The sequence below is a fragment of the Panthera tigris genome, chromosome D1 (genome assembly GCF_018350195.1).
Source record: "Panthera tigris isolate Pti1 chromosome D1, P.tigris_Pti1_mat1.1, whole genome shotgun sequence".
NCBI lineage: Eukaryota > Metazoa > Chordata > Mammalia > Carnivora > Felidae > Panthera > Panthera tigris.
Window position 1 is genome coordinate 21,144,325 of NC_056669.1, and position 17,278 is coordinate 21,161,602.

General features: G+C 38.1%; 2 protein-coding genes across 2 annotated transcripts; both read right to left on the bottom strand.

Moving 5' to 3' along the window:
- Positions 1 to 4,265: 4,265 nt before the first annotated feature.
- Positions 4,266 to 5,198, bottom strand: LOC102964755 (olfactory receptor 8D1). The gene has a single exon (XM_007074040.2). The coding sequence runs from the start codon at positions 5,190 to 5,192 to the stop codon at positions 4,266 to 4,268; it is 927 nt and encodes a 308-aa protein (XP_007074102.1). The 5' UTR covers positions 5,193 to 5,198.
- Positions 5,199 to 14,164: 8,966 nt separating this feature from the next.
- Positions 14,165 to 15,130, bottom strand: LOC102953736 (olfactory receptor 8D2-like). Its single transcript, XM_007074079.2, has one exon. It carries the CDS (start codon positions 15,098 to 15,100, stop codon positions 14,165 to 14,167), a length of 936 nt encoding a protein of 311 aa, XP_007074141.1. The 5' UTR covers positions 15,101 to 15,130.
- Between the last annotated feature and the right edge of the window lie 2,148 nt (positions 15,131 to 17,278).

Consider the following 17,278-nt stretch of genomic DNA (forward strand, 5'->3'; position numbering starts at 1 on the left):
ACAAATAAAGGTTTTTAAGCATAAAAAAGGTCTTCTGTCATTTTCCACAAGACTTATTTAGAATTTGTCATAACTTAATTTTGAATCTTCTGTCTTTCTTGATTCTATTGTTACTCAGCATAGACTTGCCTTTTTCTTTTTCCTGAATTGACAGGAATCTGTTTTTCTAAATTCTAGGAGTCCATGAAAGGGGAATGAGACACCCCTCCCCCATTCCTGATGTTCCCATCCAGGGGGAGGAACATCTATTACCCTAACCCTCCAGACCCACTTCCTACTCCTTAATTCACTCCTCCTGGGGACGTGGAATGACTTATCTGAGTGGTGAGTTTCAAAGGACAAACTATTCCTTTTTTTTTTTCACTTGCTTTCTGAAAGTTAGCATACTTTCAGAAAGAAAATATAATTGGCTACTCTTTCCCATGCAATCCTACCTTTAGGTAGAGACCTGAAGAAATCCAAAATTCTCTGTGATTACAGTAGTAAGTTTGCCTGCTTGCCTAATTCTAGAGCTTAATTTTAAAAGGTTTGTTTGCCCCAAAGTAAACCATTACCCAGTAATAAAGATTTAATAAATATATTTTGGTCTTCACTCAATATATTGTTTATTTACCCTTTCTATTAGTGCAGAACAAGGGGTCTGTATTTTACTTTCTCAAACTACTGTACCTTGTATATTGAACCAGAGCTATGAGGAAGTTAAGAGAAGTAGATTTAGGAGAGAAAGTGTACCTAGGAATTTTGGGGTTTTGATAAAGAGAGGAACTTTGACTCAGTGGCATGAATTCACACTTATTTTGCAATATTTTTATAGTTTATAGTTTATGCATAACTTTTAACTAATAAGATCCCAGAAAATGGCTGAGCCTAAAGTTGCACAAGGTAGAATTCTAACCTTCATAGATGCAATACACAGCAGATTTGTTCAAAGGTGAATGAATAATTTTATGCAGGTGTACATTCACTTCTCCAGAGGCCACACTGCTAGTTCTGAGCCTTAAGCAAAGGCAAATGTCTCAGTAGAGGTAACGTCCCTCGAAAACTGAGCTTAGTGCGCCTCCATAAAGCCATGTGTCTTATGGTCCTCAGAAAACATAGGTTGGCAAATTGAGCGAGTCTCATAATTGCGTGAGCAAATATTGCTGCAGTTTAAATTTGGGCATACAGTACGTAAAAGAAGGGGCTTCTCCCAAACACATAATGATTTCATTATAGGGAAAAGAGAACCTTTTCATACAAATTTTTGTTAGACAACAGCGGGGGGTGAGACAATTGTTATTGTTTCCATTCTATTTTTCAGCCATGACTTCAAGAAATACTAAGTTCCAAGACTTATATGACAGGGTTGTTAGGCTGCTTTCAATTTTTTCACTCTTTTATGTTGCCTTAACCTGCCTTTGTGACCCAGACATGGAACTGTAGAGAGCCTGACCTCGAATTCTTGTGGCTAATGCACAGGCTCAAGAGTTAGCTTCCACTGAGTGGGCTCAACTTGTCCCTAAGTTTCTTAAATACATAAGCTCTGACCAGGGCTTTAGCTTCCCATCGTCTAATCAGGAGCTTCCCTTTAAATGGGTGGTAGATTTCATTAATGAACCAATAAAAATGGGGGGGGCACTTACCATAAAAAGAATATGCCATCTTTTATTGAGAAAGAAAAACAGCTCAATGAAATTATTGCAAACCTAAAGACTAAGAAGGTAGCCTAAAGATCTGCACTTGAAACATTCAAAAAAATTTTTTAATATTTATTTACTTTTGAGAGAGAGAGAGCACATGTGCGAGGCAGAGGAGAGGCAGAGAGAGGGAGACAGAAGATCCAAAGCAGGTTCTGCACTGATAGCAGAGAGCCTGATGTGGGGCTCAAACTCGCAAACTGCAAGATCATGACCTGAGCTAAAGTTGGATGCTTAGCTAATTGAGCCACCCAGGTGCCCCTGAAACATTCTATTTCTAGGAATCAAGTCTGTTCAGGAAATCAGTGATTTCTAAAGGCTGCTCCTACATAACAGGAGTAGTATTAAAAAAGGAAGAAAAATAAAGTAAAATAAGTTAATTAAACTAGAATAAGAGACAGGGGGTGGGGTGGGGTGGGGAAGGGAATGGAAGACACTATAAATATGTGGTGGAAAATAATTTGAAAGCCAGGAGCTTTGATCCAGGAAATTACTCATTGCAATATTAAAGTCACTGAAAAACAGTAAATAGCACACGTTTGTCTTAAATACAGAAAGATCTTCAGGGAATGGAAGGCGTGAGAAGATACAGATATTACGTGGACCATGAGAAAACATATGAAAGAAATATATGGAGCAAGACATAGAGAAGAAAAGCCACATTAAGGGGCAGGTGGTCAAGGCCATGACGAAAGCCTAGGACCTCGTGAAAGAAACCAGTGGGAAGATGTGTTCTTGGTGGGATTATCAAAAAGAATGGAGCTAAAGATAGATAAACTTTGTTAGAACAGTGGGATTTTGGCAGATCCAGACCTACTGATTTCATATTTCTTGAGTGGAATAATTTCCCAAGACAAAATCTAGAGAAGTGGGTGATAGGCATTGAGGAGGGCACCTGTTGGGATGAGCACTGGGTGTTGTATGGAAACCAATTTGACAATAAATTTCATATTAAAAAAATAAAAAATAAAAACCATACTGGCAAAGGCAAAAAAAGAAAAAAGTAATTGGAGAAGTCCACCTCATTTCAACTGCTGGTTTAATATATTATTAAACCCATTATTATGGGTGAAAAGAAGCAATGTGAGATGAAGGTTAAAACTCTAGAAATTCCACAGAACATTCTTTGGAAGTAGAGGTAAACAGCTGAGGGATGCAAAACATCAGAGGCATATCTCATTTCAACCTCCCTCCACAACAACAAACAAACAAACAAACACAGAAGAAATGGTACATGAGACTCAAGATGTGGGAAAACCCGGGAAAACATTGTCTAGAGTGTGTGGTACTTATTCATACAGTAAGAGCACAAGCTTGGAAACATCGACCACAGCCTCAGTTCAGGAATTCACTGAGAGCAATCTCAACTGAAACAAATGTGGGGGTTATATCCTCCCTGTGAGACAGGTTTCACAAAATTATTGTAATGAGTAGTGTAAACCCTACACAGTCCTGAAAATGTCTGCTCAGAGGTCTCCTAGTACAGAACCATTGTGTCATGAGAGACAGACAGAAAGACAGTGGGGGTGGGGGGGAGAGAAAAAGGGAGAGAGAGTCAACAAAGAAATGGAACAGAAATGAAGAGATTTTGAGTATGCTGAATAAAAAAAAAGAGCAAAAGCATTTTGCCATTCTCGCTCTGAAACTGTTTCTTTCTTTCTTTCTTTCTTTCTTTCTTTCTTTCTTTCTCTTTCTTTCTTCCCTCTTTTTCTTTCTTTCTTTCTTTCTTTCTTTCTTTCTTTCTTTCTTTCTTTTCTTTCTTTCTTTCTTTCTTTCTTTCTTTCTTTCTTTCTTCTTTTTCTTGTGTGTGTGCCTCATTCCCTCAAGAATTAATGGAGATCCATGGGGCACCTGGGTGGCTCACTCAGTTAAGCTTCTGACTTCAGCTCAGGTCATGATCTCACAGTCTGTGAGTTCGAGCCCCGTGTCGGGCTTTGTGCTGACAGCTCAGAGCCTGGAGCCTGCTTCAGATTCTGTGTCTCCCTCTCTCTCTCTGCCCCTCCCCCAGTCATGCTCTGTCTCTCTCTCTCTCTCTCTCTGTCTCTCAAAAATAAATAAACATTAAAAAATTTTTAAACAAAGAATTAATGGAGATCCCTAAATTCTACTCCTGAAACCAATATTGCCCTTTAAGTTAACTAACTAGAATTTAAATAAAAACTTGAAACAAACAAAAAAAAAGAATAATGGATATCTGGGATGGAGTTACATACCTCTTAGCATTCTTATCAGGGGACAAGTTACCACCTTCTTCACAGCAGGTATTCAGTAAGCAAACACAGGATGTTAGGAATAAAAGAATAGCACTGGAGAAAATATGAATTCTATTCCTCTTCTACCACAGTAAGTGAGAAAAAATAAAACTATCTAAACTTCAGTTTTCTTGTCCAAAAATAAGAACACTAATACCCATTTTACTAAATGCCTTTTTATTTCATTGAGAAAATGGAATAAATTACAGATGGGGAAGTATTTTAACAACCCAGATAGGATGCATATTATAACAGAATAGCAGGGCAAAATGAACAAAAATAACATGCTTCACTAGAACCTTCATTTCTCCCATCTATAAATCTCCAAAAGCAAGACTCATTTCCTCACCAAAACCTTCCTCAATGCTTTCTTTACATCCTTGTTTCTCAGACTGTATATTAAAGGGTTCAGCATGGGGATCACTGTGGTGTAAAACACTGAGGACACCTTCTCCTGTTCCAGGGAGTTACTGGAAGGGGGCTTGAAATACATGAATGTGATTGACCCAAAGAAGATCCCCACAGCCACGAGATGAGAGCTGCAAGTTCCAAAAGCTTTGGACCGGCCCCCTGAGGACTGGATGTGAAGGATGCTATGGAAGATGAAGACGTAGGAAATGAAGACAGCTAGCGTGGGCACCAAGGTGTTAAGTCCCGCAATGATAAAAAGCAGCTGCTCATTGAGGTGTGTATTGGAGCAGGAGAGATTGAGGAGAGGAAGGACATCACAGAAGTAATGGCTGATGATGTGGGATCTGCAGAAAGACAGTTTCATCATGGCACTTGTATGGGCCACGGCAGAGAGAAAGCCCAGGATGAAGGCAACCAGCACCAGCAGTGAGCAAACCGGAGAGGACATGATCACACCATAAAGCAGGGGGCTACAGATAGCAACGTAGCGATCATATGCCATCACAGTCAGGAGGTAACCCTCAGCCACTACAAAAACTACAAAGAAAAACAGCTGTGCCATGCATTCAGAATAAAGGATCATATTCTTCTTCCCTAAGAAGTTCACCAGCATTTTGGGCGTAATGACAGAGGAATAGCAGAGATCGATGAAGGACAAGCTGCTGAGGAAGTAGTACATGGGGGTGTGAAGCCAAGGGCTTACTGTAATCAGGAGAATCAAGCCCAAGTTCCCCACCACTGTCACTATATAGATTCCCAGGAACAGGAGGAAGAGAGGCAGCTGGAGCTCTGGCCGCTGTGTTAAACCCACTAACACAAACTTAGTTGCTGTGGAATGATTTCCGACAACCATTCTTCTCCAGAGATGTCTGTGGAAATGGAAAATCAGAAGTCCATTAACGCGGATTTTTACTTCTGGTCTAAACAAAACCAGACTTGCAAAAGGAAAGTTAACAGGTACACAGACTGAATCTAGCTCTCATTATCGTTGGTCCTGTCTCCCTAAAGCACCCTGTGCTATTTTTATACTAGTATACACTTTTCCTTTTCCTTTGTTTCCCTCTTCCGTTCACAGAGCCTTTAATGAACGTCTCCCCAGTTAACTTGCTATGTGCTTGTATAATTTTACACACACGCACACACACACGTTTTGTCATTTGTTTAGAATGCAGGATAATATTATTACACACAATTTATCTTTGAGTCTTCCCTTCTCATTCAGAAAAAAACTTTTAGAATATTCTTCCAAGGCAACCGATGATTATAAATAGTGGTGTAATATTCAGTGATGTAGATATACCGCTATATATTATATCTTCTTATTGATGTGTTAACTTTTTTTCTGGATTAAAAAATTGCTACCATCAAATACATTGTCATTTAAAAGTGTACACATTAAAGTTTGTGTACACACACATACACATATTAGTATTTTATTTCCATAGAATAATTTCCCAGGAGAGATATTTATGGGTCAAGAAGTTTTATACATTTTTACTTGGTATAAATGGTACAACATCGATTTCCAGAAAACTATAATAATACACATTTTTGATAGCAATACATGAATGCCCTTTTTCCTGCATCCCCACTAGCAATATGTATTATCTGTTTTTGCCAGTGTGTTGAGTGTTCCATGGTAAGTCATTATTGCATTAACTTGTCCTTTTCTGTCTTCTAATGAATGTATCATAGGATACTGGCCATTTGAATTTATTCTATAAATTTCCTGTCGTATTATCACTTTCTTCATAATTTGTCTATTAGAGAAATTGACCTCTCCTCTGAATTGTGATATTCTTTTCAAATGTATTGTTTATGAATTAATTTTATTTGTGGGTATCATTGCTATATACATTTTAAAATCTTTAAATAACCACATATATTTGGTGTTTTTAATTTATAGATTCTAGATTTTCAGTCTTGATTAAAAAATGTTTCTATAAGTGAAATTTAGAGAACCCTTGAAGATTAAAATTAAGCTCCAATGGTGGCTTCAGAATGTGCAGATGTGGATAAGAACATGAGGTATGGGATGGTCAGAGCTTGATTATATGCATGAAATCATATATATTTTAGTCCTCTTGGAGAAACCACCAACATCACATATTATATCATTTTTTGTATGGTTTGAAAAACAAATCCATGAACTTAGGTAAGAAATATTACCATCCTAATATTGTCCCTGGAACGTGGAAGGCACTAAGTGCAATTGTTCTGCATTAAAAAAAAGTCTGTTCAAAATATTACCCTATTGATTTCCCTCCCCAGTGTGAGAGCCACAAATTCCTTTTTGGGGGGGGTCAAAGAAAGAGAGAGTCTTGGATGAAGTGAGAACAATCCAAAATCAACTGAGAACCAAAGAATGTGAATAATTCAATAGGAAGACTAGGGAAAGAGACCAGGCTTGGGGTCAAAGGATTATTGGTGGGAAATTTCAAAGAGGATCTCTTGAAATGAGCCCAGGCTGATGTTCATTAGTCATCACTGAACAGCAAAGACAGAAGATGACTCTCCTGAAATTCTTTGCTGTCACTTCTTCAAGGGGAATGAAATAGACTTCCTACTGAAACCCACTGAGGACACATGTTTGAATTTTGTTAAGGAATTTATAATACCTAGAGGAGGTGGTCTACCTATAGAAAAGGAGACTAGAAATGATAATGATTCCTCTTCCTTATTGATTGAATATTCCTTCTAAGTGCTTTACATATATTATCTTACTTAAGTCTTCAAAAACCCTTGAAATAGTAGGTACTATTTTAATTCCTATTTTACAGATGATGATACTGTGGCACATAAAATTTAGGAGTAAAATCAGGATTTAAATTTAGAGAATCTAGTGCCAGAGTCCATGTTCTTTTCCACTAGGCTCTTCTTCTTTTACTTAAATCTATTATTAACATCTATTACTAAATCTATTATTAACATCTTTTGCCTTCTAACTCATTATGAAACCCTAAGAGATAGACTGCAAGGAAATTTGGAATTATGAGATGTTGTAGAATGGTTCAGATTTCAAAATGTTTCAAGGAAAGGACAAACCTTGATGATGTGCCATGACAGGGATGGGGGTTCATGGTTTGTGAACAACATGGGGACAGTGCACCCCCTGAAGCGGTTTAAAACAGGCCTAATAGAGATCCAGTGCAAACTTCTTGATCTCAGAATTTTACCTAATGCTGACTGTGGCTTGGAGGAAATACAGAAAGGAAAAGTATATATTTTTGGCATTTAAAGAACCTATTATCCAATAGAATATTGAATGTACTAAAAATTGTTTAAAGAACATTTCCATAGCACCTTTAAATGGGCACACTGAAGCACTGTGTGTTCATAGCCTACAGCTATGCATTTCCCAGACAATGCTCATAATGCTCTGTGAAGGAAAAAAAAAACACAAATAAACAAAAAATCCAACAGACGTGTTTCCATTTCCAGGTATTTCCATATGCCTCTCTTGTAAGTCTGCTGTAAACACTTGTTCATTAAAAGCTCTGAATTGTACAAGAAAGAAATCCATCCAACTCTGTGAACTCAGTACTTCTTATATTTATTTGATAACAAAAATGTTAAAGGAGCTTAACAAGAGTGAACTTAAAGCCAATTCAGAAAACCAATGAAAAAGCTTTGATATCAAAGGAGGCTTATTTCTAAGCTGACTTCCCTGCAGACCACTTTGCAACATGGGGCAAGTCATTTAACATAAACCTCAGTGTTATAACCTATGAAGCGAGAATGATAATATCTGCTTCAAAGAAACATTGTGATAACAATATTTAAAGGTTCATGATCTAAAAACACTAATTAAAATATAATGTTAAAAAGAAATAAATTCACTATAGAAAGGAATACAATATGAAGAAACAGAAATATACCCTTTGTATGCAGAAAAATATGTATGTTTCTTATTCATTCTAGATTCTTCACCTTGGTATGAATGGTGAAAATATTTTAAGCATTTGGGGTGGTTAGGGTTTCAAACTTTTGTCTCTATATTTGGAAATTTCAAAAGGGGGTGGAAGTGTTGAGCCATTTGGGAGGAGCTGGGGCATAGAAGTTTCTTTATCTCAAAGGGTGTAAATCCTTTTGGCAAGTGCTTCTGAAGCCAGGAGGAAACAATGCATTAACTAAACAAGATGAAAGGACTCTTACTCTATCTCCTAGTGGCCTGAGAATATTCCTTCAAGTAGATGAGAGGTAGGGATTTATGTTTAATATTCTGTCCAGTAATTAATACTCTACCTGCAATTGTGTCTGCCCTTGTATCTATAACTCTTAGAGACTTGTTGTGTAGGCTGGTGTACAAGAAGATGAGGAAAACTAGTAAATGCATAAACAGGAAGCACTTCAGGGAAGCAAAAGCTTCAGAGTCGTATGGAAAGTCCAGTGACATTCTCTGCACAAGAGCTGGATGAGCACAGCTGCAGGAGGCTCTGACCCAATTTATGAAGAAGTGACAAGGCAGCATCAATGGAAAAGGAGAACGGAGGACATAACCAAGTGGAAAGGATAGTGGGGCAAGTGCCCCTGGTAAAGCCAAAGAATTGCACATGGTTAGTGTTGTTGCCAGTCACCAACCAGGCTTCTATTAGATGGGAGTACAACTGCCATAAATGAAACTGGACACTTACCTGGTACTGAACAGAGACTGAAGTTCTCAGGAATTGTTTAGTTTGCTTATACCCAGAGTCTTGCTATAGCCAAGAAAGAGCAAAGCCTCTTCTGTTGCCTAATGTGCACGTTTATATGTCAATGATTGAATTATTTGGTTGGCTAAAAGCAAAGCATTAAAATCCATCTGGAGTACTAACTCTCTGGATCTTGCAGCAAATCATACTTAGTTTCCCTAGTCTTAAAAGCAAGAGAGTAACCTGACATGCAATTTTATTTGAGGTTTATCAAGCATAAGCATATCATTAGAAATACTTAACTCCCCTGCAGTCATAGGTCCCCAAAGACCTATTGAGCCTGGAGATTACTGGTGTTTTCAGTATTTAATAAGGCTTTGCAAAAATAATATCATCCTCTTTCCCCTTCCCATTGCTATATTTCCCAAGAGTAGTACATTTCCTGAAAGAAGTTTCTTATTTTATATTTTCACGTTACCAGTGGAGATTCAGTAACACAAAGAAATTAGATCAATGATTCCCAAAAGTCTGCAGTCAGGTGCTGGTTCTTCAATACTATTTCATCAGTCAGTTTAAAAAAAAAAGGAGAAAAATAATGAAATGTAAAATTTTTCTTAAATCTAAACACTGTCCTTTGTTTTTCTTTTTTTATTGTAGTAAACATATATATGACATAAAATTTACCATTTTAATCATTTTAAGTGTCTAGTTTTATGGCACTAAGTACATTCACATTGTAATGAAGTCATCATCCCCATCTATCTCCAGAACATTTTAATCTCCCTCAACTGAGACTCTGCACTCCTTAAACAATAATTCCCCATCCTCTCTCTCCCTCACCCCTGGCAACCGATTTTCTACTTTTTGACTCCTTGGATTTGATTACTCTAGGTACTGCATATGAGTGGAATCGTACAATATTTCTTTTTTTGTGTTTGGCTTATTTCACTTAGCGTAATGTCTTCGAGATTCATCCAGGTTGTAGCCATTGTCAGAATTTTTTTTAAGGCTGAATAATTTTCCACTGTATGTATGTACCATATTTTGTTTAGCCATTTATCCACCAATGGAACTTGGGTTGCTTTTCTACCTTTTGGCTATTGTAAATAATGTTGCTATGAGCATTGGCGCATATAATGTTCTTTTGACCAAAATAACCATGTTACTCTGAGGAAATCGTTGAGACTCTGGGACTCAGTTTCTCATCAGTGAGGTAACAGGACTTAAGTAAATTATTTCTCAAATTTCTTAATGCTATAAGTTTTATAATAAGGAGGACTTATACCAAAAGCAGAAGGGCATTATTTTTTGCGACCCAGCTAGTCTTTTATTCAGAAATCATGTTAAAAATATTTTCTTTTCTTTTTTAACACTTTTATTCAAATTCTAGCTGGTTAACATACAGTGTATTACTAGTTTCAGGTGTACAGTATAGTGATTCAATACCTCCACACAGCACCTGGTGCTTATCGTAACAAGTGCACTCCTTTATCTCTATCATTTATTTAACCCATCCCCCATCCACTTTCATCCCAATAATTGTTCATCATGAGAAGGTAGAAAGAGCCCTGGGTTGACATTCAAGAGACTCTATCTCCAGTCCTGGTCCATGATCTGTGTTTCATTTTCTCATCTGTAAAATAACCCTATATGCTTCATAGGGAAGTCATAAAATGAAATAATATACAACACAAAATTAGTTTTGTAAATTATGAAGCACTATGAGAAGGAACTAATAAACTCTATAACCAACCTCAAAGATAACCCAGAACATACGAATACTTAATATTCTGCCACTCATATAATTTCTCTCTTCTCACCCATGCAGATATCTTCCCGGACAAAATTATTCTATACGGAAGCAGTGGTGGAGGTGGATTGCTGGCCAAGTATGGCAGATAGGACCTATTCCTGCTATCTTAGAAACTATCAGACTAAAATCAAGAGAGGCAAATAAAATGGAAGAGACTCTACTTTTTTTTTTTTTTGAGAGACAGAGAGACAGACAGACAGAGACAGAGAGAGAGAGAGAGAGAGAGAGCCTTAAGCAGGCTCCATGCGTAGCCTGGAGCCCAGAGCCTGATGCAGGGCTCAGTCTCATGACGATGAGATCATGACCCAAGCCAAAATCAAGCATCAGATACTTAATGTACTGACCCACCCAGGCACCCCAGAAGAGACTCTACTCTTAAAAAATCCAAGGAATCAAATGGTTCCATGAGCGAGATGAAGTGAGATCATCATGACTGGCTCCAGTAATGGTTCTCAATGAATAACCTTTTTCTAGGCTTTCAGACATGTACCCCGAAAGACTTACAGTTCAAATTTTGTGGTTTTATGACTAGTAGAGTTTGAGTCATTTTTTTTCCACACTCTTGCTTCAACCAGTCCTCTAAGAATCCCAGATAGCACATACAATTTTATTTTTTTATGTTTAAACATTTTTAATTTTTTTACATACTTAAAGTTTATGTTTTTTTATTTTGAGAGAGAGCAGGGGTGGAGAGAGGGAGGGGCAGGGAGAGAGGGTAGAGAGACAGAATCCCAAGCAGGCTCCCAGCTCAGCACGGAGCCCGATGCAGAACCCTAGAACATGTAATTTTTAACTAATCTCATAGGGCCTTGTTTCCCAGGGGCTCTGCGGGAGGCTGAAAAATGTCTCCCAAAGGATATTTACCTCCTAATTCCTGAAGCTTGTGAATACTACCTTTTATATCAAAAAGGACTTTGCAGATGTGACTCAGTTAAAGATCTTCAGAGAGGGGGAGTATTCTGGATTATCCAGGCAGGCTCTAAATGCAATCAAATGTATGCTTATAAAAGAAAGCACTAGAAGAGGAGGCAATGTGACCACAGAAGTAGGGATCGAAGTGCTGCAGCCACAATCCAAGGCATTTCACCAGAAGGCAGAGGAGGCAAAGAACAGATTGTCCCCTAGAGCTTTCAGAAGGAACTAGGCTCTGCCATCCACTTTGATTTGATCCGACAACACTAATTTGGATGTAAGATCTCCAGAACTGTGAGACAATATACTTCTGTTGTGATTTTGTTTTTTTTGCAGTAGCCACAGGAAATGAATACAGGGCCCAACACAAAGATCTGTCAATAGCCCCTTGTGAGGATTTTCTCACACATTTCACATCCCTAGCTAAAAGCTGTGCGCAGACCAAGAACTTAGCAAGCAGACTAAAGGCAGTATAGCATCTCGTCCCACATACTAATGGTGGTGGTATGCAAATGTGAAATGTGAGAAAAAGCCCCTCAATTTGACAAAAAGTGTGCATCTCTGTAACTTACTCCCATTTAACCTGGTTATGCCCTGTGGCAAGAATAAGTTCCACAGCTAAAAACCTCAGTCCTTCTATTTGTAGGCTAACCACCCCCATATCTGTTTTACACCTCTATCCTCTTATTGTACTTTATATTTTTAGAAAGTATTCCACGATATTATACATTTGTCTCCTTGTTTACTATCTTTCTTTGAAATGAAAACCTTAATCTAACGAAGGAAAGGACTTTGTGTTTTTTGTTCATTCTTTTATTGCCGGTAAGAGAGGACATTCTCAGGCATGTACTAGGCTTTCAGAAATATTTATTAAATGAATGAGCAAGAAAGACTAAATCAATGAATGTATTATTTCAAGTCTTTCATCATGGCCATATTCCTCAGAATATACAAGGGGCCAGTGGCCCTTGAAAACTGGTAGCCACTGAATAAACTGCGTTCAAATGCAAGTTGTCTGATCACTATGGTGCTCATGAGGACTGGAACTTTTCCCATTTTAAATACTGAAGTGCATCTAATGCAAACAAGATAACATTAACTTTTTAGACAGCTATACTGTGTACTTATATTGACTCTATTGTCCCCCAAAATCCTTAATTCTCTCCCACTGTCTTCATTTCTGCAGAAGTAATGAATCTTACATTATACATTTGCCTCTTAAGCTCATTGAATATATCCATCACTCCAGCTTCTAGAGGTCTTTAAGAATCATGGTTTTGTTGTCCATTACATTAACTGTTCTCACAACTTCACAGCATCTGCAAGTCTGGTTAAAACTTCTTTGAGATTCACATTTAAGTCAGGGACAAAACCAAAGCTGCAAAATATTATAGCTTGATTCCCAGCCACCTCAAGCATATAACTTCCAAGAAGGAGCTCTACACTTAAGAGTAGAGTGAGCTGGAGGTTATGCATTGTTGTCTGGAATGCTGTTCCAATGCAAGAAATCACCAGGGAGACTGTGTTTCTGTTCTCTGAGGAGGTCCCTGAAGCAAAGTCCCTGAACCAAAGAGAAATGGTAGATATACCCAAAATCACAAGATCAAAACCTCTATATGAGATACAGAAGGTAGGAAAGAACTATAGAATTTAGTCAGAAAGAAAGATCATTGTCATTAAAATTATTATTCTAATACAAAGTTAAAAATTAATTCAACTCTCTAAATTGGAGCCATGCTATAGTCATAGCCTAAGGGATGGCCTCCAAGGGAGGCAAGGTAGGACTTCAGGGTAGCTATTATTGATATGTACTGAATGTATATAAGTTGTTGATGAGACTAAGCTAATGTCATCTCTTCCCCTAACCTTCACGCTGAACCTACTCTTCTCTCTCTCTCTCTCCCTCTGTCTCTCTCCCTGACACCCTCCACATAGGCCACAATCCACCTACAAATTGTTCTTCACTCTAAGTACTACCGCCCCACAGCTCTGTCTTGATATTCTCAGCATCTCACTATAAAGCCCTATGGATTGAAAACAACTCTCTCAGAAAGTTTAGAGACACCTTTCTTCCTGTCCTCCAGTAGTTCTCAATCAATTAACATCACCCTTCTTCAAACACAACCCTTAACTCACTCTCTAGTTATCAAGCACTTTCAAAATTAATATTTAATCTAACATATTATTAATTACTATCTTCAAGATATTCTTTTTATGTTTATTTGTTCTTCCTCTTCTGCCAACTCCTGTTCCTCAGATACATGTAAAATTTCCAAAGATTATATTGACTATCAGAAAATCTTATTGTCTGAAAAATCTCCAAAAATGCCTCAATCATTCTCAAGTATGAAACGCATATTTTGTAAGTGATGGTGAATTTTATCTCTGGCGGAGAGAAAGAAATTACACAGAGCCCATGACTTTTCATCTGGTTCATTTTTTTCTTGCTCCCTCAGAGAATGCCTTTAGTCAGCATGACCACCTTCCCCCAACCACCTTTCTCAGTGCGTCCTTCACATCTTTGTTCCTCAGGCTGTAGATCATGGGATTCAGCATGGGGATCACCGTGGTGTAAAACACTGAGGACACCTTCTTCTGTTCCATAGTATTGCTAGAAGGGGGTTTGAAATACATGAATGTGATAGATCCAAAAAAGATACCCACAGCCATGAGATGAGAGCTACAGGTGCCAAAGGCTTTGGACCGTCCCTCAGCAGAGTGAATATGGAGGATGCTCGAAAGGATGAAAGCATAAGAGAGGAGTACAGCCAGTGTAGGTACTAAGGTATTAACTCCTCCAATAATAAACAGCAGTACCTCATTGATGTGGGTGCCGGAGCAAGAGAGAGTCAACAAGGGGAGAATATCACAAAAATAATGCCTAACAACATGAGACCCACAGAAGGACAATACTGACATGTGGGTCGTATGGACTGTAGCCCCAAACAAACCCAGTGAATATACCACAGCCATCATTATGGAGCAGACCCTATGGGACATGAGAATATTGTAAAGCAGGGGGCTACAGATGGCTACATAACGGTCATATGCCATGGCAGTCAGAAGGTAGCCTTCTGCAATTACAAAAACAAGGAAGAAATAAAGCTGAGTCATGCATGCCAAAAAGGAGATAATGTTCTTCTCAGATATGAAGTTCACCAGCATTTTTGGGGTAATGACTGAGGAGTAGCAGAGATCAATGAATGACAGATGACTGAGAAAATAATACATTGGAGAGTGAAGTTGAGAACTGATAGCAATTAAGAGCATCATGCCCAGGTTCCCCACCACTGTGACCACGTATATTCCAAGGAACAGTAAAAAGAGTGGCAACTGAAGCTCTGGGTGTTTTGTTAACCCTTCAAGGATAAACTCAGTCATGGACGAATGATTTGAAGTAGCCATTTCTTACAAGATATTATCTGCAGACAGAAATAAGAGAAAACAGGTGAATTAGAGTTGTTGTTTTTTGTTTTTTATGATTCCCAAGGCAGAATGACATGCTATGTGTTGATTGGTTCCCTCCCTCACCTGTTTCATGACTTGATCCTTTCCATGGATTTAAGAGGTCAAGAACAAAGACCACAAGTGTAACCCAGAGACTTGTTTCCACCAAATACTCAAATGCACCCCTTTAAGTCAGAACTCTTTCATTTTGCTCCCAGGCTTACACCCCTAAATGACCTCACTTGCAAAGAAAACACAAACTTTCAAAACCTAATTCATTTTTCATTAATATCATTAATAGAATATGGTTCATCCTTTCTTTGGGAATATACCGATAGAACCTTCAGACTTGGTTGCAACATGGCTTTGAGTCTAGCTCTGATGATTTAAAGCAGTCTGTTTCAATTTTCCAGCCCATCTATATGAGCCAACATAATGAATATTCTCTAAGACTGAGAACTTAGAAATGGAAAAGGCTTTTATAAAGAGACTGTGAATACAAAAAAACAAAATTATAGAAATGGCTCTAATCATTCTCCCACTCCATCCTGTGAATAGAAAACTTCAGTAGGCCAGGAAATTCTTTTTAATGTAGATAAGGTTGACAGAAATGTAGGGCCAAAGGCTATTAGACTATATTTTAAACTTTTCCTGTTCAAGAAATAGCAAAGAAGTGGCTTTCACCTGTAGTACCTGAGCAATCAACAAAGCAGTGTTTCCCTCTTGACTCTTCCCTGTTGTCCATAATTAGAGGCCAAACTCTCACTGGCCTTTCTCTTACAGTTATACCTCAGAACTGGAAGATTTCTCCTCTCCTGACTTAGTTTCCCCTTAAATCCAACCAAAAGATTCAGGGAAAAAGATTTCCTGCTTTCACTTGATACACTTTTATTATCTGAGGATAATTTTTCACCGACTTCTGTTGCATGGTACAAAGTGTTCCTTTAATTCATGATACTCAAGAGAGAACACATGCAGTATCTAGACCTTGATATGATTTTAAATTCCTTTTTCCAAAATGAGAAAAAATATCAATGGAGGAAAAACTCCAGAGTGATACATAGCTTGCTTTTTATTTTACCTGGAAAATATACAACATGTGATCATTTTCCATGATCACAAACAAAAAATTATGAAACTCTGCTGCACTCTATTTTTCTCTCGATGCCTTCCACAACATATTAAGGGTGCTCAATATGTGTTTATTTATTTATTTTTTAATGTTTATTTATTTTTGAGAGAGAGAGAGAGAGATTGAGACAGAGAGTAGTCAGGGGAAGGGCAGAGAGAGAAGGAGACACAGAATCCAAAGCAGGCTCCAGGCTCGGAGCCCCAAGCTGTCAGCACAGAGCCCGACACGGCACTTGAACCCATGACCCATGAGATGGTGACCTGAGCCAAAGTCAGACACTCAACCAACTGGGCCACCCAGGCACCCCAATATGTGTTGACTTAAAGGCTTAATTGTATAGGGTGTTATTATCTCCAAGAACACATGAGAAGAGAGCCATGTTTCTGAATTCAGAAAATTAGACAATAACCTCAAACAAACAGAGGCAGAGTTGCCAGGATACATCCCTAAGCAGCCCAATTAGCGATGACGCTGAGATTCAACCATCACCAGATAAATGCCCTGAACTTATCCAACAATCCATGGGAATAAGACTGACATTTTCATTATTCATACAGAAGCCAACATTCTAAGAAAGTGAGCCAGGGGAGAGGTGGGTGTATTTTGGGTTGAGATTCACGTAGTGGATACCACAGTGTTTTAATAGGCTCACACATAAATTGACTAAAATTCCTTCTATAATCCAAAATAATGCTGAAATCATTACCACCAGGGAGGGTTGTTTAGAGATTCAGAGCCAGGACAGATGTATCTCTCTGTGACTGTAGAGGTATTCCCGGCTGATCTGGAGACTGATCTGTCAGGGTAAACAAAGCCTACTATGATAGATTTGATGTAGCTCAACAGATGGAGGAAATTCACTGATGTGCAGCAATATTTCACTTACCTGGAAATATTTTTCTAGTGACTTAAAATCTTCAATGTTGCTGAAAAGCTGAATATAAGTAAAAGCACGTTGAAGACATCAATATAAATGTCATGATATCCATTTATTAAAGTTTATT

What these genes read in the sequence shown, in the direction of transcription:
- LOC102964755 (XM_007074040.2), bottom strand. Translation starts at nt 5,192, where the DNA reads ATGGTTGTCGGAAATCATTCCACAGCAACTAAGTTTGTGTTAGTGGGT.
- LOC102953736 (XM_007074079.2), bottom strand. Translation starts at nt 15,100, where the DNA reads ATGGCTACTTCAAATCATTCGTCCATGACTGAGTTTATCCTTGAAGGG.